At 34.5% G+C, this 26,800-nt stretch overlaps 1 protein-coding gene across 6 annotated transcripts in view; it reads right to left on the bottom strand.

Annotated features, from left to right (window-relative positions):
* hth (Meis homeobox homothorax) overlaps nucleotides 1-26,800 on the bottom strand; it is a 273,708-nt gene that overhangs the window by 41,525 nt on the left and 205,383 nt on the right. For all 6 annotated transcript variants that reach the window (XM_076402447.1, XM_076402445.1, XM_076402449.1 and 3 more), the window contains 2 exons: nucleotides 12,819-12,967; nucleotides 490-566 (listed from right to left, as the gene is read on the bottom strand). In XM_076402447.1, coding sequence (XP_076258562.1) covers nucleotides 490-566; nucleotides 12,819-12,967 — 226 coding nt within the window. The remainder of the gene's footprint in view (nucleotides 1-489; nucleotides 567-12,818; nucleotides 12,968-26,800) is intronic.

The following is a 26,800-nucleotide window of genomic DNA, read 5'->3' on the forward strand; positions in this document are numbered from 1 at the left end:
GATCGCATTTTAATGCAATTCCATCCATTATCCTGGCAGGACCATTAGCGAGCGCCCTGATGCAATTTGGATTGCGCGCACCGAACCGAGCGGTGGCGGCGGCAGCGGCGGCGGAATGAGAGGCGGGGGCGGTGGGGGGGAACGAGGGCGACGGCGGGGAAGCGGAGAACCGAGGCCTCTATGCGATACGATTCCGTTTCGGGGACCAACAAAGACGCGAACGCGTCGCCCTGATGAAATTACACTCCGAAGAATGGGGTTCGAGGCAGATTTGTCATCGATATGCCGGAATTAGGCGAGACAGGCGAAGAAATTAGGGTTCGGGACCTGGAGTAGGCTTAATTAAACTCGCTCCTTCGCATTCTCACCAAAAACCGTTCGACTTTACAATAATATCCCTCCAGTTTTAATAGGACAACTTCGGCGATGACGACGAAATGCCAAAGGCTCGCGTAATGACGCGAATTAGATTTAAAAAAAATAACTTACCAATTATTGACTTGCAATATTGTTAATCCCGTATCTTGTGCAAGCTGTTTTTTCTGGTCCTCCGATGGATACGGATGCTGGAACAAAAATTAAAAAGAAATTAATTAACTCAGAAATTAGCAGGAATCAGTAAAATATTTATACTACTATTATAGCACTCAAGATGTTTGTTAGGGTCAAAATTACCTATTTCAAAGAACCTTGAAGCGCTACCTAGAATATGGGTAATAGCCGGAAGTCCGACGAAGTTAAATAAGGCACATAGGGTTGAGAGATGAGTTGAAATTTGATGAAAAAATAGCAAAAAAGTTGGTTCATAATTCTGGCGTTTTAAACAGAAATAATGTTCCTTTTTGACAGTTTGCAATAATTAAAATAATTTACGTACTACTATTCTTTGATCACATTAGTATAAATAAATATAAACGTTCATGTTCATAATATCAGGTAATTGCGTGTCATTTTAAAAGTGCATTTATTGGAAAAAAGTAGTAGGATATATATAATGAAAATATTTTTCAACATTTTCTACCATCTTTGTGGCAACATGGCGTGTCGAAAGAATGTTATTGGTTTAGCAACGTTAAAATAATCGAGCCATTCTTGTACTTCCTGGCCATTTAGAAACTGTTGTATGCTGCATCAATCTGAACAAGTGGTAATCAGAAGATGATACGTCTAGTGATTGCGCTGTAACTTCCCATTCGAACTGTAGCAATGCATTCTTCAAAACTCCTGTAATGTGCGGCTGACCGTTATAAAATAAAAGGAGGCAATATAAATTATAATCTGTCCATACGGGATAACGACCACCTTCATTGCTGTGGTCGTTCCTTTAGAATGTGGGTGCTATATAATGCAACAATTACGGACCTGACAATTGAGGTCATTGGCAATGGTCATCTGTTTTAGAACTACCTCAATGGTGAACGAGTGAGATGGGTTGGGCCTGTCTCCTAATAGATAAAAACCTTCAGTCTTGTTTTGTATAACCGTTCATTCTTTGTTACATTTTACATGAAACAATTTTTAATTAAGTAAATTAATAGTTTTTGTGTTCTAACCCTTTCCCATCTTATAACTTGTATAAATCTTAAAATGTCTTTGAACTTGTTTAATATCAAATTCAAAATCAAAATTATGAGTTTTAAATGGTTGGAACCAAAACCAACAATTGAGATATGAGGATCATCATAAGTTTCTACAACAAAAGTATTGTATATAGAAAATGCAACTGTGAGCAATCTACGATTAGCATCCTTATATACTAAATAATTCAATACTAAATGGAAAACTAATAGATATAACTGATCAAAACACATGCAAGCACTTAATAATTACTCTACTCATCAATTAAATTGAAACAATGTATAAATTTTATGATGTCTAACGGGATTTTAGAAAAAATCAAAACCATAAATAACCTTTTAAACAAATATTACAACAGACAACAGACATAAATCAGCATTCTGATACATCGTCTCCGACGAGGAATCGTAAAAATGACGAAAAACTTCAGTTTCCTGCAACTGTCCGTCTTGAGACGCCATCAATCATCGCCCAATCCACCGCCAACCACGGCGAAAACGAAGGACCAGCCCGCACCGTCTGCCGTTAGACGATACCCAGTCCGAAACTGTCACACAACGACACTATTTATAACTTTTTTTATGGCTCCCATAAAAAATAACGAGATTACGTCGAATTATGTAACGTGGAGCCTTTGCGCTCACGCAAGCTGACACCTCCACGTCACTTAAAAGGAAACAAGACACTCGGCGACAGACGGCATGAATGAAATCCCCGGAGTTAAACAATGACACTATTCATCTTTCTCCCTCCGTCCTCATTATTTTACTCGATTCAATGGGTTCGAAATCATATATTGATTCCACTCAAAAGGAAATATAGGTAAAGATTAAGCTTTTTTTAAAATCTTATCCTGGACATGGAAATTATTATACATTATTGAAGTTTAATATATGTATAGAATTTGATATTTAATTTAATGGACAAGAAAAATAAAATACGTCCAAAAAGGACATCAAGCTTGACACATTTTTGTCTAGTGTTAACTTACACCTGTTGACTGTTTATACACAAATAATCTAGTTGTTTGATGGTTATAAATGGTGATAATATTATTGGAATGACAAATTTCATGTTTTTTTTTTTTATAATAGGTGCCGGATATTTTGTTTTGATGTTTTTTAGGGAGTAAATTAATGATCTTTCAACGTCCTAAGACTGGACTATTGAATATCATAAAATTATTGGGTCTGATATTATTTAAGAAAACAACTAATCAATGGTATAGATTCCGCAATTAGAGTAGAGTGATTTCATTCAAAATCCCGATTTATCACACGAAAATGCAGAACACTTTCAGTACTGTCTTTTTTCCGAAAAAAAGAACAAAAATAGAACTAATAACTTTTATTCTTGGTCAAATTCTTTTTTCTTAATCTAAAATGAATTCGAATTAGAATGAATTAGAATAGACTAATAAGATGAGGGAAACATTCAATTTTCGTTATAGAGCAATACTTGAGTCTTATTGAAAAAGAATGCTTGGTAATCAAAGCGATTCTTTGTCAGAAAACAGTCGAACTAATATTGCTATTAAATGTTCCAAATCACCAAAGAGCCATGTGGCAGGTTACTACAGTTTGAACAAAGACATTTATAAAAACATAAACATGTGTAACGGCAAGGAAAACATCTTTCTGAAAAAATATTCTCACAGAGATTCAAAGAATTTTTAATTGCTTTTGTTTCCTCTAGATTTTTTCAAAGTATTTTTTATTTTAATCGTAAATGTATATTAAGTAAAAAAATACTAAGTTCTTAAAAGATAAACTATTAATCAACAATATAATTCGGTCGAGTAACTAATTCTTACAATATCATTTGTGCATATCAAATTGTGCTAATGCCAGGTTTTGGGTAGTATTTGGATTACTTGTAATTAGAACACGTGAAACAGAAAGTTCACAAAGACTTAAAGAAATTACAAGAAACTAGAAATAACAACTGGATGTAACAAGCGTAGAAGTACTAGTGGCACCTGGCACACCTGACTATTTTGAATTTCGTATTTTAATTAAAGCAAAACGCATGTGTTTTGGTCAGCTCTGGTGGTGAGAATATATTCTCTATAGGATCTTTCTTAAGCCTATAGTTGTGTCTAATAATGCTTCTGGTTCATTGTGCTAGATCTTTGTAACTGACACTAATATATCAACAGCTTCAAATCAATGAAAACTCAACAGCCCGGATTTGATTTAATAGCATCACCATAATCTTCCACCAGTGTTTGATGAATTATCGACATCGGAAACAATAAATAAAATAGTAATAACGTGTAAATAGCGTCACAATCTGACAACGAAAATGTCAAACAGGCCCTAATAGTTTTGTTGATGTTAGTAATGAGAGATTTCAATCACCCAGGTATCTATCTACACATTTTTATCGAGAACTTTATTAATCTCCGTTGGTTGGTGCGAACCCGATTTTTTATTGTTCTCATCTCCGTGTCGTAGAAGGCGTTGCCCGCCAACGCCGACTTTGCGTCGTTGCTTCCAATTTAGGTGTTGCAGTATCTCATTAGGATAATTGTCGGTTTCGCACGTGGAGCCGTCCGTACACGTGCGACAGTCGTTCGGAAATCCAACGATAAATAACCGCGCGGCCCAGGAATCGTGTGACACTTAAGACTCGAGCGTAACGCCTTTCTCGTTGATGATTTGTCGGCGAAAAAAAACCCGTCCGCCGTGGGACAGAGTAAAAGGGGGAGAAAGGAAGCCGAATCAAAGAGTTAATTATCAAGAAATTCAACACCCCTACGTTTATTTTTGGTCTATAAAATGCGGCGTCTTGTGATATATGTCTCGTAAACAACACCGATAATTATGGAGAATCCGAAGACCGGTGTTTGTTGAATTTTAATAATGAAATCGTTCCAAAGAAAACGTGTTAATTTTTCGTAGGTTTCATATTTTCTTTCCGTCTTTGACTGGCTGTTTTATGTATTTACCTAGAAATGCCAATAAATATTTAGACATATTTATTTAGACGACCTGTTTCTTAAGAGGAAACTTAAAAAAAGAGCTACCTTACATTATAGCATTTTTATTTTTTCAGTTCTATTGCCAAAGTGGATTATGTTGTGCAATCAGATATTTTTCTAGAGTTAGGTTGTTTCTAGAGTTTCAAATGAAATCTTATTAGGTTCAGGTGATTTTTTTCTTTTAATTTTTTCCTTTTTAGATAAAAGAGAGTAAAATAAAACATGAATGTAGATAAAAACTCCCTGGACACGAACCCCCCATCAAAAATGTGAATACTTTTGAACAATATCGATATTTCTTCACTCCAACCCTAGTTTCTCACGTAATATTCTTTCAACGGGGGCTGATGGGGTGAATTCTCAATAAAAGTTCGACACTAAAACTACGGATTTTTTCAAAATAATATCAGAAAATTCAGCCATATTTTGAGCAGTGATATCTTGGTAAAAATGCGAATTATAGATCTGCAAAGAGGAAAGATAGAAAGAAAAGGAAAGAAGAGAAAATTCAAAAAAGGTCCATTTCGAATCATTTTTGAAGTTATTTTGTGGCGTACTGCGACTGGTGATGAAAAGTGATTATACTACAATATTCCAAAGTGTAAAAGTCATGGGTTAGCCCAGGAGAGTCAACTATATCGACACAGAAGAGGAATCTTCATGGGTATAAAAACTTGCTGTACATATAGTGTCATCAGCAAGGTGTAGTGCATTATCAGCCGCTAAAAACGAATGAAATTATATTACAAATGTATCTCTCATGTGAATTTAATAAATTGAATGATTTATTGTTGCAAAACAAAAATATAAAACGCAAGTAACAGAATGCATCCTTTTACATGATAATGTTCGATCATAGGTAGCAATAGTTGTAAAATATAAACTGTTGCAGCTCTATGGGGAAGTTCTGCCGCACCCAATGTACATGAGGCATAGCATCTTCTGATTATCACTTGTTGATGCTGAAGAATTGTGAAAATAGAACGATGATTGCATCGCTGTCAAACTAATATCGTCATTTCCACACGGTGCTGCACGGCTGCATCTCCAAAAAATGCACTGCACGTGTGGTGTTATATAATCAAAATCTATCGATTTTGGTGAAATAAATCATACATCCGTTATATTATAACATTTTGGCTATGAATTTAATTCATATGTCACTTTAATACAAAGTTTTATTGCTTCTTATTTATAATACGATTGATTATTAATCAGCCAATTACATATGCGTCAAAAATCATCAGACCTTGTTGGAACCGTATCCCATCTGGAATACGAAAATGTCACTTTGCATCGAAGAAAAATAAAGCAGATATGCATCAATTTTACTCAATGAAAGTGTTTAATAATTCTGATCAGTGTATTTATTTAAAATATTTGCTTGTACATACTATCTATCTATAAATTTTAATGCTTCTTAACTTATTTGGTTAATTGATGTGAAAGTAATGTTCAAGAAATTGACTAGGTATTGTTGCATCTTCAAAATTACACTGTATGATTAGGATATGGTTATGGTAAAATACGTCATTGATCAGCTATAATGAGTGAGGAGTTTTGTGATGCTGTTACCATTTCGGACGAATGTAATCTACATGGGGCGTCCAATGAAAAGTTCAATTGCTTCTAATTTATAACAGATAATAAGATTCATGATGAATCAGTGGATTGCAATCATGCATCATAAATCATCAGACCTTGTTTGGTTTTATTGGACCGATTTCTATTTTTTTTTTCAATGCATACAATCCGGAATAGGAAAATGCCACTTTGCATCGAAGAAAAATAAAGCGGTTATTTACGATCATCCTCGGCTCGATCAGATTTCGGTTGTAAATCGCGCGGAGTGATATGTGAACCCCCGGGGGCCAGTGAAATCAGCCGTCGTAGGTGCGGAAAAACGCGACCGAACGGTTTCGGCGAGAAGGGGGGCGAAGACGGTAGACGGGGTGCGTTCGCGCCCTCTTCAATTTTCTACCGGTTTCCCGCTTTAGATGTAGATACGCAAATAATGGCGCCAGATTCCCAACATAACCGTAAAAATCACTATGCATTGGTGAAGGGAAGGGTCGTGTAGGAAGGCCGCATAAGGGTTATGCCGCCCCTGAGAGACACTGAAGATGGGGTTATCGGTCTCGGCGGGGCCTTTGCGAGGTGCGACCGAAAACGAATGGATCCGCTGCCGTGGGGTGTTTTTCCTAAAATTACGGCCGCAAAAGCTCGCGGGTCTACTTACCAGCCCCGTGATGGAGTTCCGAGTTTGACCTCGGTAATTTACTAATAAGTCTTCCGAGAGATATATTCGCCATGCCGGTCTGGGTTACAGCACAATCAAGAAGGAATCTATATATGTTCCAATCTGATCAAGAAACGCAATCATTGTATTTTATATGATTGTTTGAATCACTTTGTTCATCACTTCATCATTTAAGACCATTTTAAAAAGAACGAGGAGAATTTTATATAAGTCGCAAAAAAGCTGGTTATTGCTTGAACAATAATCCGTATTACTGCTGCAACAAAATGTTATTATATCAACAAATTTTGAAGCCAATATGAGCTTACTAATACCAATACCCCATAGTATATTAGAAACAACAAAATCCGCAAAGATCTAAGAGTACCATCAATGGTCAGCAAAAAAATTAAATGGTTTTTTCAAAATACCCAAAGAGAGATTGCATGAACATAAAAGCGTCGAAAAGCATCTTTAGCAACGCAAAAATTGACATCGTTTAGAAAAAAAGGATATTAATAAAATTCATCAGGTGATAGTTAATATCATTTGTTTTTAAACTAAAAAAGTCATCAAATAATTCTGAATATTCTGTATCGCTTTCAAACCAATAAATCCAATGATTCTACCTAATAAAATATCTCCAATTCTTTAGTAAATAAAGAAGCTCATTGTTCTAACAAGTCACGAGCTATGTATTCGTATTCTTCACAAAATCCTTGTCAAAATCAGTGGCACCAACTTTCAGTTTCATCATCAGGTTACGTGACTAGTCAGTTTCTACTAGTCAGTGCAGGTACAAAATATTGAAAATATTAAGCCTGTAATGTTATATGACTATGTATATGACTGCGCGCAACTTGACCCAAAACTTTAATACAGTTTTCCCACTTGCAGGAATTTATAAAGGTCCACATACTTCAAATGTTGATGACAGTAATATTAGCATTGTCGAAATAAGGTAGCCTAACTTCTATACTCCCGATATAGAACAACAACGATTGGTATACATACGTGTTTAGAATTTAATATAATTTAAAATAACTGTCGAAAAAATTACTGCTTGAATGATAAATACTAATATAATTACTGCTGGAATAATGAAACATTTTAAGATTTTTGTTACTAAACTTGTTGAATAGTATGTCGATGGTCGATAAACATCGAGACGTTTACACGAATGTTTTTCTTTCGACACTACGCTCGGTGTTAAGTTTTTATATCAAAACATAAAACACGGAAGTGTAGAATGATGTTTTTCGTCGTCGCCATCCTCGTTGAAATACCCCAATTTTCACCCCGCAACGTCCCCGGAGAGTTCGATAAGTAGGACACATGTCTCCTGCGAATATCCCTGGATGGATAAAGCCGAGCTCTGAACGCCGGAAATATAGCGGGAGATGCAGCGGAAATGAAAACCAAGTAACAGGAAAGAGCAGTTTTTTTGGACGCTTTTCTGGTCTTCGAGGGGCGAGGAGGCGGTGGACTACAGGGTGAGAAATAGTCCTTAGATACGGCCGAAACAAATAACCATCGACGGATATAAACTGAGGGGGGTGAAGGAATATATAGTGCAGTGCGATTATAGATGTGCATTCACCATTTTGTCATTAATAAGTCAATAAATAAAAATGAATTACCGATATGTTATGTACACGTATACATTCTTTTTTAATTGTGTTCATTATTGTCAGAACAAAGCTTGTACAAATAAACTTTTAAGAAAACTTTTACATTTAAATTTCATAAAAATGGTGACGAACATGTGCAAATAAATTTATAAATTCAGTCAAGAGCAAAAAAGAACGAAAAACATTTAGGAATGCAGTTAGAGATAAACAATTAAAATAAGCTTGAAGAATCACGTTAACGAACCTGGTGAGATCTGAACGTCGGAAATATAGCGGGAGATGCAAAGGAAATAGAAAACCAAGTAACAGGAAAGTGCAGCTTTTTCGGACGCTGCTCTGGCCTTCGAGGGGCGAGGGGGCGATGGACTAGAGGGTGAAGCTGCTAAAAGATATACCAAGTCTATGTATCATAAAGTACATAGAGAAGCTCTTAAAAAATATGGTCCTGAACTACATAGAAAAATTATTGACTATTCAAATAATGAAATTGTAAGTATTGTACAATGTGCTGTAGCGGCGGTAAATCTCCTATTATTATTATTTTTACCCGTACTCTGAATCTTTGAATTATATCCTTATGCATCAGGATCTTCCGTCAGAACATTTTCTATGTACGATTCGTAAATATAATGCATGTTTTCAAATGATGGCTCCCTGATTAAAAATAATTAAGTACATCACTATATTACATGCATCAGTACATTCAAATTTAAAATTTGTCTTTATTATTGATTACAAATCAAAGATTTTGTTCATATTTTAGACCTCCACAATCAACTTGTATCGTCTGCCCACTGAAGCGGACAGGTATCAGATATTATTTAAGAGCTGTTTTACAAGAAACAAAAATATATTTTTATATTCCTAAATATAAGGAAGCGGTGATGCAAAATTGTTTTTCAAATATTCATTAAGATGTTTCTATTTAAATCACATTAGCTGTATTTACCATTAAAGACATTGCTCCCATTTGCAGGAAAGAAAAACACTACCAAAAATGGACACAGGCAATTACAGACTTGAACCTATAATGGCGAATTTTAAATCCAAAGTTTTATTGAAAATCAGTCACAACCCCTCGGTATCAAACCAATAAAATCCCCATGTAGAAATCAGAAGCAAAGCAAACATTACAAAATCGTACATTTCGCCGTTTCCCCCCCTTTTCTCTGTCGGGAGATAGTTTTTCTCGGTGAATTTCTATTCAAATCGAGCTTAAGCGGTTTTCTATTCATTGTTCAGGCTGTTTCGGGCCCCGGGAACACAACCGAAATAAAATTCGGACCGCTTTTAGAGTCAGACCGCGTCTAATATCGTGTTTTGTCATCATTTATAGCCCGACAGAGCTCCAGCATTTCCCTGTCACCCTACCCCTTTGCCTTTGTTCCCCCGCATTATTTTTTCTCTGCCGGGTCCTCCCTTTCCGGCTCTCTTCTCTCGAGCTGTTTCAATTATCGCCATGCGATTTTGCATTTCAAATTGGTTCGGACGTATTTTTCAGTGATTATTTTTCTCCCTGTCATGTAAATCTTGACTTCATAGAGAAACATACCAATTCTTTAACTCATTGATACTATGTTTGTAGGAAAAACAGTTAAACTAATAAGAAAAGTCATTGGTGACACACGCCAATCATTTTGAAAATATATGGAAATGGAAACTCATCAGAGAATACTAAATCTGTCAATATTCTCATTTATATCGACCAAATCAGAATATCGAATATGTAAAATGAGGTAGAGTCTGACGCTCACAAATTGATTTCTTTAGATTTGCTACATACACTTTAATGCTCAATATTTTCCTCTTGATACACGCTTTTGGAACATCACTATATTGTTCTTATTGCATTTGAAGCTGATGAGATACCAATTTTACGTATTCTCTCCTTTCCGACCTTTCCTATCGCATGTAAATGTCTGGAAACAGTTCGTCAAATGATCAAGCTGTATTAAAACCATTGAATTTAAGAGTTATATTAGGCTGTTTCCAAGATATGGCAACAAAATACATACATGCAGTTCAAAATGCAGTGTCACCTTAAAACCTTAAAATCCTCACATCAACACACCAGAGCCGGCTTGGTTGGCGCAGTGTTAAAGGCGACAGCACGGTCCATCTAGTCTTGCGATAATGGCGGGTTCGAATCCTGCTGAGGCATGCTCGTAAATTTATGTTTGTGATTGTTTAGAATTTGTAAATGGTCTAGGCAAGAGTGTAAAATCCGACAAGGAAAATGATCCCAGTCACGCCAGTAACCAGGCTGGGTAAGACCATGGGTAAGATGTCTTCTGGAATGATTTCTAAGTTGGTCACTCGCCAGTCGGTAGGCTTAATGCCGATGACCGTAGTTCGGAAAAGACGTTAAACTATAGATCCAGTCCAGATAAACCCTTAGATGCAAAAGGAGACTATATGTATATATATATATATATATAAAACACACCAGAAATATTTAATAAAATCCTTGAAAAAAGGTTGCATGCACATAAAATCCTCCGCCAAGAAATCTTATTATCAGTTAACGCCGATAAAGTAGAAAACTATCGTTCCCCCCAAAGAACTTCAAAGCAAATTGATTCCCGACTCAGTCGCAGCGTCGACCTCCCCCCGTCTCCCGCCGCCCCACCTGCACAGCCCGATCTGGTCCTTTCATCCTCGATACCCGGATTAGCACGAGGAAGTTTAATGATTCGTAACGCTAATCCCGGATCACTGGGCCACGAGCCTTCCCTGAAATATTCATGGGCGTGCGCTGGAATCAAATATTAAGGATGGCGGTCAAATCGGGCTCCCCGGAGACGTCCCCACGTCCTCCGTTCCCAATTACGGTGCGCGTCACAAAACTGGACACTTTCCCATGTAGAGAATGTGATAAGGAGCGTCGGTCGGCCGGCGAAGAAAGGGTGGGGTTAATCTGGATAGGTTACGTGAGGGTTTTGGACTAGACAATATCTAATTTCCTGTCGGTTTTCAGACCTACAATGGACTGAAGTGTAAAGTTTCACAATAACAATGGTTTATTAGCCAGCAGGTATTTTCCAAACACTACTACAATATAGGACACATAAATATCTTCAAAAATGATAGATAATTCAGTTTAATTAAAATTATTCTATATTATAAAATATAATAATTATTTTAATACTCATATATATTCATTTATAATATTATCGAATAATCCTCTTCGCCTAATTTTGTTCAAAAATGGTTTGTTTAATTGAAAAAAAAATTCTAATGATTATATTATAGTATTTGTTCAATGTTGTTGTTTCCAATATTTTCAATAATTTAGTTATTGCATAAAAAACACTGAAAACATATTCCTTCGTGTATAACCCTTTAATAATAAAACATTAATATTTGGAACAACCACTGCTTATTTGATTGTTTTTATATTCTGTACTTTTAGAAAAAATATAATTATTAGATATTCGAAATACATTTGAAAACAGTAATTTTATGTAATATTAAATAATAATAAAATAAAAATATGTAATTCTAACCCTCAATTTTCATTCAACTTCATAAAAACTGCATAAGTACTTTCAAATAAAATGGTATCGCTAATTTATTATCCGCATAAAAAACTTTAAACTTCACAAAGAATAACAGAAAACGACGTATTTAAGACTTTGATATATTTTATTAATAAAAGAGAAAAATCAGAAGTATTTGGTATTCGAAATAAATTTTAAAACAATTATTTTATTTTATATATCTAGTTCTAACCCTCAATTAGCATGTTGATTTATAGTGATTTTTTTTAATAAAAATTTTACATATTATTGCTATATTGCCTTATTAACCTTTTCGGTAAAATAATTTAGTTGTATGATAGCATGCCTTTTAAGTTTCTAAACACATATAAACCCTTAATAATTGTATTAATAGAAATAACTCAATATTTTCAACAACCACTGATAAAATAAAATTAATTTTACATTGTGATTTTATAAAATTTAAGTAAATTAATTCATAACAATTTCAACTTCATGAAAACTCTTAAATCAGTGTTTTAAAATAAAATGGTATAGCTAGTTTATCATCCACATAATTTTTTTATATTTTAATGATGATAATATTTTAAAACTGCACAACCATAGAAAAAATTGTTAATTTTAATAATTATTAATAAAAGAAACGGTAAAAGAAGCATTTATTATTAGATAAACCACAGTGTTTAACTGGTTACTGATAAAAACTCTTAAATTAGTATTTTAACATAAAATAACATTGCTAGTTTATCAGTCAGATATCTATGATATAACATTTTGAACTGGCACGAAGAAAAACCAGAAAATCCAAAGAAATTGAGAATGAAAAAAAACTTTAGCACTAAACTGATGAAACATGAGTAAAATTTAATTAATATTGGAAAACTTACCGTTAAATGTTGAAAGAGCCACGCTCTGAGGATGTTGGTTGCCACTTTTGGAAAAATACCCCTCTTTTTTTGATTCTTCTTTCCGTTGGTGTCGTCGTCCTCTTCACCCGTACCTTCACCACTACCTACACTCGCATTACTCGCATCACCTGCAACAAAATCACGGCGCTAATTAAATTACCGAAGTACAAAAATAAACGCAATGATCGGGTCGCCTGATGAGCCGGTGATTAAAATATCGATAAATATCAATCAGGAAATGCTAGGGTTGCGTGATTTCATCACCGTCCATCCTGCCGTTCGAAAAAGTTACACGCGAACTCAAAAAGGGAAGAAATCGGTTCCTTTTTGCCCCGAGTATTGTTCGAAAGCGACGGTCATGACCAGATAGCACTGGGAAAATTGACCTTTTCGTGTTCGCTGATGATTTATCATGAAATGACCGAACTACTTTTAGGCTCACAGTGTGTAGAATGATTAGTTTTGTGTGTATAAGCCATAAAGTAGTAGACAGATGAATTTACCACGAGGTTTTATTACCTAACGTCATAGTTTCATTATTGTTTGATATTAAAACGTGTCGGTATGTTAATTTTGATTCAAGAGAAAAAGTGAAACATTGATTTTAGGATAAATCTTTTTTTTGATTCCTTGAACCTTTTTATATTATATATCATTCATATGTATTATGAGAAATATTTATTTCTGCTGCAACAAACTTAAGACAGAAACACTGTTTCTATTTTGATGTATTAAGTTTCCCAGTCTGATTAAAATCTAAGACAACTTTTGAGACAATAAATAATATAACCATTGATAAGAATATGTATACAATTTTATGAGCCTAATCTTTTTTTTTAATCAATTTTTAATTTAGTTTTAAGTAAAAAGTAGAAAATAATCAAACTTAGGTTTTTAACACAAAAAAAACATTTTAAAATAAATTATGTACATAATAGTCGTTATAATAACTTAATAAAAATAAAACATCAGCTCAACAATAAAATTAAACACACACTTCTGATCTGATTTTACTTTAAAAAAAAAGTGAAAAAAGTATTATATTGTATTGATTTAATTATATTGTCATAGTGAACAATTAATTAATGATAAGCTACATTTCTGCGTCTAAAAAATATATTCTTATATATCAAATATTTGGTAGTAATCAACAGTTTAGAAAAACATAAGAACTATATTTTATTTCCATTCTGACTGTGAGATTTTATTTTTCATACTAGTAGTACCCTGACATCCTTGTAGTTTAGTCGTGGAATCCCTGCCCAACACAGACAAAAAGTGAAAAGAACAATAAAGAATGTAGGCCTGAGGCATATCTATCACTTAATGACCTATACGACGCAGGGAACGATGGTTATCTCCATTCTTGTCAATATACAAGAAACTGACAATTAATGCTATACAGGTTTAATTGGGACAGCAGGTAATTTCTAGTTCTCGATTTTGTATTTTAATTAAATATGTTGATGGCGACTGGGGCTAGGATGTATGCCGGACATGAAGATAGACCTTAAAACCTACAGGTCTAAACGGGATGGGTCACGTGAAAAACCGACCGATTTATTGGTCTGATTGGTCAGTGAGTGTTGATCGGAAAGATGGAAATGTTTTAATTTTCTTTCATACGATTTATTTCTCGTGGGAACTTTGAGCAAATGAGGTTTCTGTAATGATGTAAACTATTTGAATAAAACATTTTAATAAAGTGATGTTTAATTATATTAAATTAGTATTTTATTAAATTCAATATAAATGGTTTTGTCTATATATTACATTAAGTGGTGAGGTATATGTGACTTAAAGAATCATATATGTGCATTGCACGGCATTCTGTTGAAATATTTAATGTTCAGGTCCTACAGAATCCAATTGGTGCAATAATTAAAGCCCCATTTTGCCAATCAGAGGTTTGTTTTTCGAACGATTTCGAATCAAGCTTATTTTCATATTAATGGACACGTAAATAAGCAGAAATGTCAGTGTTGAAGTTCTAAGAATGTGAATATCTGATTCTAGAAATTGTTTCATTTCGCTGAAAATTTTCGCATCGATGGTTATCAGGACAAGGAATTATCATCCTTTCCTTTATTGAATATCACGTTTATCAATGAATGAAATAAATTGCTAAATTGTGTATTTTCCTTTCATTGATGAGTCCGCCAAATATAAACTTTAATTTAAGAAATAAATAAGATATAAATTTTGATTTAGCATCATTGTATATATATATATATATATATATATATATATATATATATATATATATATATATAATTAGTGATTATCAGAACAATTATTAATATTACAAAATTATATTGAGCAATATCGATAATACAGCTGTCTGATAATACAGCTGATAATACTGCTTTCCTTTCGCATTCTAGTCGCATTTTGACTTTCAGTAATGCTTGTAATTCCTGGTTGTCCAAGTGGTCATTTGACATTGTTAGGACATCTTTGTTATTGATAATGTTATAACTTGAGGAATGCGTATACCCTCAAGCAGAATAATCGAAAAACCTCGGTATCCATCTTGATGGTAGGTTAAATTGGAAAAATTATTACTAAATGGGATTAAATATTATAGTACATTAATTATAATGAAAATTAACTGTACTGGTTAATCAGAAGATACTTCCAACTGCATCTAACATCAAAGAAATTGATTTATCTGTGAATCATATAGCATATTTGGGCTTATGGGGGACAAATATAGGGTTTTACCAAAACATTAAACCAACAAGCTATCCAAATCTATCAAAACAAAGATATTTTATTAATTATCAATGCTTGTCATGTCAATCAATGAAGAAGCATTCATATAAACTTCCACAGACTTTGGTAACGAATTTCTTTCGGAATGGGATCTTTTTATTATTTTATTATTACATTGTTACTAGTCGTTTCCGGCTAACTTACAATTTTTCTTTATAATAACTTAAATCTAGGTATATAACTAGGAGGACCCATCGACCCTATCTCAGTCTCTGGTGAAATAATGTTTATACAGGTCACTGCTGTATTTTTATTAACTGCACTTCACTACATAACACTACACTAGATCAGATCGTTTGATTGTTTTAAGTTTGTGTCCTGCTCTGGTGGTATCCAAAAGTTGCAATACTTCAATATTCTCATGAGAATGGAGTCTTTCCTCATGCCCCTTTACAATTCTCTGGATTTCTTGACTGGCTGTGGGTAACTGAAAGTATCTGAAGGAACATTTGTTATTCTGTGGACCTGGTCAATTGTTGAATGCTTGCTAATAAACCCAAACTATGATCGGTTTTATTCTTTTCAACAGGAGTTTGTCAAAAACTGGCAGCAGTGATATAGGTCTAGGATATAGGCTTTGATTTCGTTTGCTAACTTTGCAGGTTTTAGGATCATTATAATTTCCGTCATCTTCCAAATGCCTGGGACATGTTTTGATCTAAATACTGTATTGATCAAGTTGGTGAGTTGGTAATTTCCTTTCTTGGCAGTTTTTGCAGTAATTCTATAATTCAATCAAAATTATTCTCCTATTATAGCCTGGTTATTTCCTGGGATTAATGTTAGTTAATAACTTTGGTTAGCTCTTTCGGCATCTCTAATTCAATCGTCGAATTTTCGTTTCGTTTGTTTTTTTCTAGATATTCAGCAAAGGCTTCTGATTTTTTATGGGAATGTGAATATGACAGTAAACAAAGCTCTAAAAATTACCGGTAAAATGTTATCCATGTCGGACTAACGTCAAAACTGTCTAATATGAGAATTCACTAATAAATACAATTGACCATAATTTTCTAATTTACTCTAATATTATTTTCATGATCTCGATTCGTAGGTCAGCAGTAATCGCGAAACTGTAACTTTTCATGCACGGTTTAACACAACATTCAGTTAAGCTTATAAATTAATTCCCTCCACATCAATCAAATCAATAGTAAACCATAAAATCACATAATACCATTTTATTAAGTCAAATCCGGATAATGTATGGTAAAATATTCACCGTGGCGAATTAAATATCTCGACACCATGGAGAGACGTCGGGAGCAAAAAACTCAATCATTATGCACCCTGTTGACGATGACGGATTCCCCGACGAGGAATAAGGGGGTTGCCGCGTGAACGTCAGATTCGGGGTGATCGGAGACCGGCTACGTACGGACCGCTCTTCGCTCCGATGGTATCGGTCCTTCCAAAAGCGGCCAATCTGCAAGGCAGCCATTAATCAAAGCGTTATCTGCTGCGGTGCGAGGACTCGGGGCCCGAGATTATCGGAAGAAAGAGAAAGAACGAGCGGGACCGGGCGGTACCATGAGCCATGCTAATTGGAAATTGGTATTTCGAAATTGACCGGACGATTTTATTACGTTGTGGTCTTTGTATCATTACCATACATCACCGGCATCATACCTTTCCTTCGGTGTCATTAAAAATAATCAGAATTAGATAGTAAAATTGTACGGTCGCGTCCAGGTCGTTGTAATAAACTATCCCAAAATCAATGTTCTGTTTTTCAGATGGTGCTGTATGGTGTGGTTAATAATCAGATTCTTCAGAAATTTTAGGAAAAATATTTTCGAAACATATATATTGCATATTTGAATCTTTTCTTGCTTTAACATTATATTAATCTAGAAAAATTGATACCATTTTCTTTTTTTCAGGCAACATGGCCATATTGTGTCGAAAGAACGATGTTTCTTTGGCATCGATCCAACCACTGACCAATTTTTGCACTCCTACAGCATTTTGTAATATGGTATGGTAATGGTGGTAATCAGATAGCGCTATGTCCAGTTTAACGTCCCATTTGAGTTGCAACAGTGTATTCTTGTAACATGTGACCGAGTCTTTGCTGGTCTTTTTGTGATAATACGTAGTGCAATTTGTGTGGTAGCCCTTTCTCCTCTTTTGCGTCATTCTCATCACATGTAAACCTTTGGAAACAGTTAATTCATAAACTAATAAGCTGCCTAAAACTTTCACCAAAACCAAATAGGTTATGTCGCTTGAGAGTTGTTGATATTAATACTGAATATTAGGTGTTGAAACATCTAATATACTAATATTATGTGTAATATTATATTATGAATTAAATAACATATTTTATGTGGCTTAGAATAACAATCCTAAAGAGGATAATTAGGTATCAGGAAAATAAACCAGTTCTTAGACGATGGTAGTGTCCGTCTTCCGTCAGAGATGCCCGAAAACTTCACGTCTCCATTCCGAGGCGCTGGAATGCGTTACGGTCTATTTCTAGTAATTATAATTTTCGAAAATTGGCTCTGTACAGTCGTCGCTTGTCGCTCGGCGCAAGAAAAGAAAAGACAGCGACGCCAAAAATAAAAAAGACGGCGAAGAAGCCACGGGACGAGGTGGCGTGAGAGCGCGCCAGAGGGAGGGAGGAGGAGGAGGAGGTAGTCGGTCGTAGAGGAAAATAGGAGAGATATGGCGTCTTGAAATGTAAACATGTGCGAGTTTTTGGATCGCATCCAAACCGGACGAGAGAGACTGATGTCTGGGCAGCAGGAGAACATAAAATGCTTCATTAAAGAGGTTTGTCATGCAAGTATCTACCGATTTACCGAAATTTACGGCTAGTTTGGATTAGGACGCGCCGAAATAGACTGTCACGATCCGGGGGTTTATTGTGACGGCTCGGCTAGACGACGATGATGTCCAGGTGCTGGTTATTTATGGGTGCGGCGCCCGGACTGCCGACGCTCACTTGTTAGTCTTTACCTTAGTAAGAAAGAAGTCACTAACACCGAATAATATTCGGATAATTGAAGTTCAATCACATTACAGTAATAAATAAAAAATACTTATCTTATAAATTATAATTTAAATATGAAAATTGAATTAAATAAGAGAAAAAGGGCATTACATATTCATTATTAAATTTTCTAGAACATAATTAAAATTCTAAAGTTTAAACGATTTGTTTTATGTGAATTAATTTTAAGGAATTCAAAATAGACGGCGTAATATCAATGCAATTTGGTTAAGTTTGGAACTTCCGAACATATTACTACGTCATTAAAAACTGGTGAATATTAGTTATGAAGTAAACCAATAAAACTCGATGACGACAAATAAGAAGCTTAGGCAAGAATAAATCCATGATACAAAATCGCTCTCTATTTCTCGTTGTGTCTTTCTGACGACTAAACTAACTTTATATTATTCGATAATATAATCTTTAATATTCTTTTCGAGGGTTGCTATTTACATTTCGAGTCCAAATTTTTTGATAATAAAGACAGTAATTTATTATCGGTGGTCAATATATATTTTCATGCCAAGTGGATGACCACCATTTCAACCAATCTTCATAACACTTTTATAACCCTAACTGAAATGCTTCCAAACTATTTTTCAGGCGCTTAAAAACCTTTGCTACGAAAATTTTTATTGATATGCGGCAAGTCATTTGGTGTCAAGCCAGTGATTATGTATTATTATTATTATTATGTGATTATTATTATCGTGTTATGTAAGGAGGATGATCCATAAACCTTTGACCTTCTGGCCAGTCGAATAGTTAATTCTTTCAGTCGATTTTTACAGTTTGTATTGTCATGATGAAGCATGATACTTCATTGCCGCTTCTTTTTTCGTATTTCATAAAGCACCTTTGGTAAACAAATGGTTATGCACGTTTAAACCATACGAATCATTTTTGTCGGATTTAGCTCATCTTGAAAGACCCGTGCAGTGGATTGTTGTTTTGTTTGGAACTTATATGCATAAATCATCACCTGTGTAGATGTTATACACAGCTTGTGATCGGGGATGCGGGATCCAACAAATTTTTTTCGCTCGTCACACTAATGCCTAAAAATGACTTAATCTAAAGCTTCCAATAAAAAAAGTCAGATCGACCCTAACAACACTTAGTATTGGCAAGGCTCAAATTTTAAGTTTTAAATAATAAGTTTAATACATCCATCATACAACGGTTCCAAAATAAAGTGATGCGAGTCATTGTCGATGCTCCGTACTATGTTTCAAAAGAAGTGGTACAACGCGATATTCCTCTAGAACCAATAACGGGTGTAATTCAATGTGTTTGTGTGAAGTACTTCGAAAGAGTGTCAGTGCGTCCCAATATACTTGCTAATAAGCTAAATGTGCGAAGTGACAGTGTTCTGATTATAGGGCCTATATATAGACTTAGAATAGCTTTAACTAATTAGATAAAATAGTATATTATACAGGAGATTACTTAATGAAGTGATTTTCTACAATACTCTTGCCCTCTCGCCAGATTGTGGAACTACTAAGAGTAATAAAAAAAGAAATATTATTAATAAATTATCTTATATAATACATCAACATAGGAATAAGTACAGTTGAAATGATAATAGAAGTATAGATAAGAAAGGATTAAATAGAAACAAAGCAATCCAAACTCTTCGAACGGCGTTATATAATAAAAACAAACAAAAAAAAAACGGTGAACTATAGTTTCGAGCAAACGAAAAACGAACAAAACGAACGGTTCGGTTTGGGAAAGAGCCCGGAGCCGCGAGGACGAGCCGAAAAGTCGAAATGACGGGCCGCGTCAATCAACAACAACGTGGGGCCCCCCGATCTCTCACTGTCTCTCTCGCTCACCGCCCCATCTGATGGACAGCGCGAAAATTCGCGATGTGCCATTATCGCATTTGCATAAATTACAATAATTTGTCGGAAGAACCGGCGGAATAAATAAAGGAAGGGAAAAAAACGCCGAAATCGTGGACGGGGAGAGGTTGGAGGCGGGCGAAGAGAAGCGGACGTAATGCATGTAATCGAAAGGAGGAGTTTGCGTGGATCGGACGATAATGAACGATAAAAACCGCAGTTAAATTAGAGACCTGTAATTTTTCCTACCCCTCCGGACCGGTGCCGGGTTCGCGCGGGAGGGGTATAGGTCGATTTTCCCCTTTTTTTTTTCAACGGACCCGACGGATTACTCTAATAAAACCTTCGCCGTATCGGTCACTACGCCTCGGAAAAGTTACAATTTACATATGGGATCGCTCCGGGTTCTTTAGCTCCTTTGTGCTGTCCTCCTCTTGAATAATACATTGTTCAATGTTAACGGTATCACTTAAAATATACTGCCATGCAATATTTCATTAATAGAATGGCCTGAAAAGTCCCGGGCGTAACCAAGAAAGCGCGTTTTTTTTGTTCAAAATTGGCTTTATTCATCAATATAATCTCCATCAAGAGCCATACAATCATTCCAGCGCCGCTCTAATATTTGAGTATCGATTTTGTAGAACGATTTATCTTTTGCCTCTGCTCAGAATCATCAACACTTTCTTGTTCTTGGTCAACAGTGAGCAAATGCGGCACCCACTTTGAACGGAGCTTTTTAAAGGTCTTTACGATGATGGTTAACTCACGAAACTTCACTCACAAACTTATGAATAAAATATCATGACAATTTTAACAGCTTTCTTTTGAATGTCTGAAAAAGCGGCGAATACAATAAAACTATAACAATGTGTTATTATAACTATAATTATTTATAATAAGTTAACTATTAGTTATTAACATGTCAGTTGTACAATACAACTTCTATTTACATATGACCAACAACTTAAGTTAATTAGCTGCAATGATATAAACAAGCTTTTAAATCGATTTCGCCATCAAATTATTGATTATCCCTGACTATATTCTCAAAAAGCTCGATGGAACTAAGTATATTATTTTATAGGATATTATCCCTAGAAAATATAATCAAAAGCTTATCAAAACACATGCCATTTTATTGAAAGATGAAAATTAGTCCAAAAAATGTTCTAAAATCTTTTACGGACCCTAATGAGCACAAAAGTGTGATTTTCCCTTTTTTTCAACCGGCCTGACGGATGATCAAAATCTGATCAAATAGCTCGATGGATATGCTCCTTAAATAGGTCAATTCCTAAAGAGTTCCAAATTCCAATTTAAATGTCTATAAAAATAATTTAAAGCTCACTAAAACTTACGTAATTTTATTGTCTTGAATTACTTAATTTGAATGAATTTAGTGTCAAAATACATGACTTGCTTTAAATAAAATACAAATTACAAAAACTATCTCGCAAATATTTAAAATTCAAAATACAAATTACAAGGTGTTATGTAAGTAAAATAGTACTAATCCAGCCATCGTATTAACCGTTAAAAGAAGACTTTAATTTTTCCATAAACATTAGTTTTTGAAAAAATTCGAAAAAAATCTGCTAAAGAAACTTCTTCTAAAATCCTTTACAAATCCTGATGAACACAAATTTGTGATATATTGTGTTATGTTTAATATAGGTCAGATGTTTACTTTATGCTATTTAAAATCATCAATTTGCTCAGACTCTATATTTAGCAATAAGATAAAAGAATTTTATACAAATACGTTAAATCCATATAAATATGTCCAACCCTTTTTAAATACATAAACAACAATTATAAACAATTAAATCTAATAGCGCAAGTATTTGAGAAGTAATAGTATTATAAATCAATTTTGTAAAAAATTTTGAAAAAAAAACAATGATTCGGACATAAATGTATGAATCTAGCTTCGGTTGTCGTTGATCGATAGGAACTTGAGAAGTAACAATATTATCAATGAATTTGGTAAACCTTACGTAGTACTAAACAACATAATGAAGGAATAAAAAAATAATAACAATGATTCGGACTTAAATTTATGAAGCTAGCTTCGGTTGTCGTTGATCGATTCGACAATAACCGTGCAAGAAGGCCATTTACATGTTAGCTGACGTAAAAGTAAAACCATTTGACGCTCTTCCCATATCATTTATGGAAGTTGTCAATTGGCGCAGGAGAAAACGAAAGAAAAAAACGACCCTCGGTGTTTTTCTTGATAATTTATGACCGGTAAGTAGTAAAAATCTGGTATAGCCATGGAGTCGCATTGCTATGCAAAATCTCAGATACCGTCGTCTCCGACAACATTTTTTCTTCTCCGTCTTACTCTCCTCTGCCCCCCCTCCTCGCTCTTTCTCTCACTCACTCGCTCTCGGTCCCTGGGTTCTCGGTTTTTTACCTTTTGCTTTAATAACAAGGATTACCTTGAAGCATACGGAACGTACAATGAAAATTATGAACATTTATTTAAATTCGCAGCAATGGCGGATCACTGGCGTTTAATACCGTCGATTTATCTCTGTTTGCGATCGTGTAGCTCCACCTTTCCATATACGAGCATAAGCGTTCCTTTCGAGGCTTTTAATTCTCCAATGACCGGCCGTACGCCGATGCACGATCACCTTGAACGTGTTTCCATTCGATTTTCTAGCGGAATTTCGTCCCGGCCGGTCGTCGTGACGTCCCACCAATTAAACACGCACAAGAATAGATGGGACGTTACATCACCGAGGATGAAATGTCGACTCGTCGGTCGCAAACAATATATCCCTGGCGTTAATGAAGATCTTGATTTACCTAAATAATAATTCTACTCTTTGAATTGTCAATTTTCTAGTGGAATTTCATCTTGTTGAAACTCCATGATATCTTTAGATTATGCATTACATATTGAGCAAAACAATATTTGAAATAAATTATTTGCAATGCTGTCTCCAATATATTTTATTAGATCTGTTCGTTTCACATTTGTAAAAATTAGGTAAGGTTAATAAGTCATATTTGTATACATTTAAAGAAGCGATTAAAACTTTCCAGTCCAGTGCTGCTGCGTGAATTTCGTCTTATAGAAATGTAAAAATAATATTTTTGAAGTAGAGTCATTTGGTCTATTTGGTCATATGGAATCCAATTATGGGGAACCGCTAGCAAGTTTAATACATCAACCATACAATGCTTCCAAAATAAAGTGTTGCGTTCTATTGTCGCTGCTCCGTACTATGTTTCAAATTAAGTTGTAGGAATATTTGTCTTGTCTGTCGGAATGTCCATCATACAACGGTTCCAAAAAAAATTAAAGTGTTGTGTGCCATTGTCGTACTGTTTCAAGTAAAGTAATACAACGCGATATTCCTCTAGAAGCAACAACGAGTGTAATTCAAGGTGTTTGTGTGAACTACTTCGAAAGAGCGTTAGTGCATCCCAATGTACTCGCTAATCAGCTAAATATACAAAGTAACTGTGAAGTGCGGAGACTAAATCGTCTAACACCATCCGATCTGATTATTAGACACAAATAGACTTTATAATAAGCTTTAGAACAAGACTAATTAATTAAAATAGTATTTTATACAGGTGATCACTTAATGAAGTGATCTTCTACATGCCATCTTTATATAATATAAACATAATAAATACTTATTGCCCTCTGGGTAGATTGTAAATTTAAAGATTCGTAAATGTCAAAGAAAAGTAAAAAGTAAAAATGTCTGGATTCTTTCGACAACAATTTTGTTTTTCTACTATAAAAGTGCTTCTTTAGTCTTCACTTGAACATATTTAAAATTAATGTCTCTAGACTAGAATATTCCAAATAAACTTATACTTTAATCAACCAAGAGTAATATATTATTGATTTGTAATACTTTTAAAAGTCTGGGGAAGTTAGAATTACTTAAAGAAGTTAAAATTACAAGGCATCAGTTAATAGAATTGAAGAATAGTAAACACATTAACACAGAGCTATATTATTAACAATTTTACCAGTCAAGCTAGATGAGAAATTACTATATTTTGTTATAGATATTAATATAATTAAAATGATTTGTAATTATCATTTGAACAATACTAATAACATAACATTAGACAAAATGCAGAGCAGAACAGACCCAAAATCAGATAACTGTACTAGTTAGTCGGAAGACGTTGGTTTGTTAGTTTGTTATAAACCTATTTGGACTTATCCAGTTTCAAATATGGGGTTGCACTAAAACATAAAACCAACTAGTAATCCAACGCACGCAAAACAAAGTTTTACGATTAATAATTAAGGCTTATCACTATATAACCAAAGAAGTACTAGAAAATGGCTCTAAAAAAGGGATTCACTAAGTTATCCATGATTTCGCATTAACGTTACTAAATCATACCAACGTACAAGTAACACAACGCAGGAATCAGCAAACCGAAGCTTGTATAGTGTATAAGTGTTTGTCTTAACTTACGCATAAGTAGTCTAATTTACTTTAATTTGGAAAATATTTATTTATGTATTTGAGAGCAAAAAATCATGCCCAAACATTTGAGAAGGTATTTACGATGTAACTAATCAGAAGAACAGTGAAGGGAGCGAGGGAACTTAAAGATTTAATTTTACGCTAGGAATAAGCAGTTTAATTTTATTTCAATGTGAGAAATACATACTGATGAATTTATTCCACACTTGTCTTGCTTCTATATTGATGCAAGAACAGTAATGTATAAGATAAATTAAAAAAAAAAAGAACAATATATTAAAGTAATATTAAAATGTTTGAATCATGATTATGTCATTGTTTTTCGTATACCAGTTAGAATTACCACTCGTCGCATTCGAAAAGCTTCCTATAAACAAATTTCTTTATAATGAAGGCCAGACAAGACGACGAACACGGGAATTCAATGCTAAAATATGCCTTCCAACACCTGGATATCTTCCCCGAACCAAATGTATTTCTAGAAAATATCCTTGCGCCAATTCCACACCAAGTAAACATGCCATCCGGACGGACACATGTTTAAACACCGCGTCCAGCCCGGGGACACGTGAGCGACGTTTGTTTATCCTCGACTAATCGTCGATAGCTGAAATACAGGCCGGCGATCTCCTCGAGGAGGCGAATCCTCCTTCCGCGGCAATAAAACAAAACCGACCGAATTAACTGTCACTTCCAAACGATGTCGGAATCACAGCTCTCCCCCTATGCGTACGCGTTAATTTTTAAGGATCGTCCGGGCGGCGGGGGGATCGGCAAAAAGGGAGGCCGACCAGGCCGGAAGATGCGGACAATGAGATAGGTGGATAATTAGTCGGGTCGGGAATAAAATTCGGAATGATCCAGAGCTTCGTCAAGGTAACAATTGCCGTAACTGACCGGCCGAGAAGTAATTAAGGAGGGGGAAGGCGAAAACTTGATAGATGGTCCAATCAGCTAAAAGAAACTGTCGCGGCGGCGGGACGGACGGGGTAGATGGATGGATCCAATGAAAGGAGCAGAAAACGGACAAGTCAGAATTGAAGCCGGAATTGATTTATGATTATTACAAAGTTTTTCTCCCGACTAGAACGGTTCAATCATGATGAATACCACACATCGATCCTTAAATGGTTGAAGAGAGTTTACAAGAAACGTTGAATATTGTGTTTTTTCAATTTACTGTTATCGAGCTTTCATTAAATTCACTTTATTAAATGTTTTCTTGTATCATGTTCCATAATACTATTACAGATCTTTCAAAAGATCAAAATAATAAACAGCAAAATGTACATTATAAAAATTTGAAAAAAACTCTTGTTTTACATATTTATATAAAAATTTATATAGAAATGCTGAATACTGTCTTCCAGAACTTGTATTAATTTAAATTTCATTGGAGTTTTTCTATATTATATTCAATAATATAGTCATGACATAATAAAAGAATAATCATTAGATGAGCTTCAGTAAAGTTCCATGGGCCATTGGTGATATCGTTTAGAAGAATTATATAATAGTTTTTTTTCAAATAAACCTTTCCAAAACATTCAAACAATAAATAGCAAAATGCACTTTATAAGAAGCATTGAAAAAAAAGTTCTATTATATAAAAGCAAATGTTTATATAAATAATTATAATTCAAATTAGTCCCGTATATATAATAAACCATTTCTAGTTGATACGATTCCAAGAGAATATATCAAGAGACAGTATATTCTTAACTTTATTCGTTATTTAGTGCATTATTAAGATTTTTTTTGAGGAATGAGGATAATTAAGTTGAAAGTAAAAAATATTTCAAAACCTAATGCTAAGTTATCAACATAACTTTTATTTATTCGAATTCCACTAATAGC

The sequence above is a fragment of the Rhynchophorus ferrugineus genome, unplaced genomic scaffold (assembly GCF_030347505.1).
Source record: "Rhynchophorus ferrugineus isolate W39M unplaced genomic scaffold, kcgeb_rfMv2 rfM4, whole genome shotgun sequence".
NCBI classification, from domain to species: Eukaryota; Metazoa; Arthropoda; class Insecta; order Coleoptera; family Curculionidae; genus Rhynchophorus; species Rhynchophorus ferrugineus.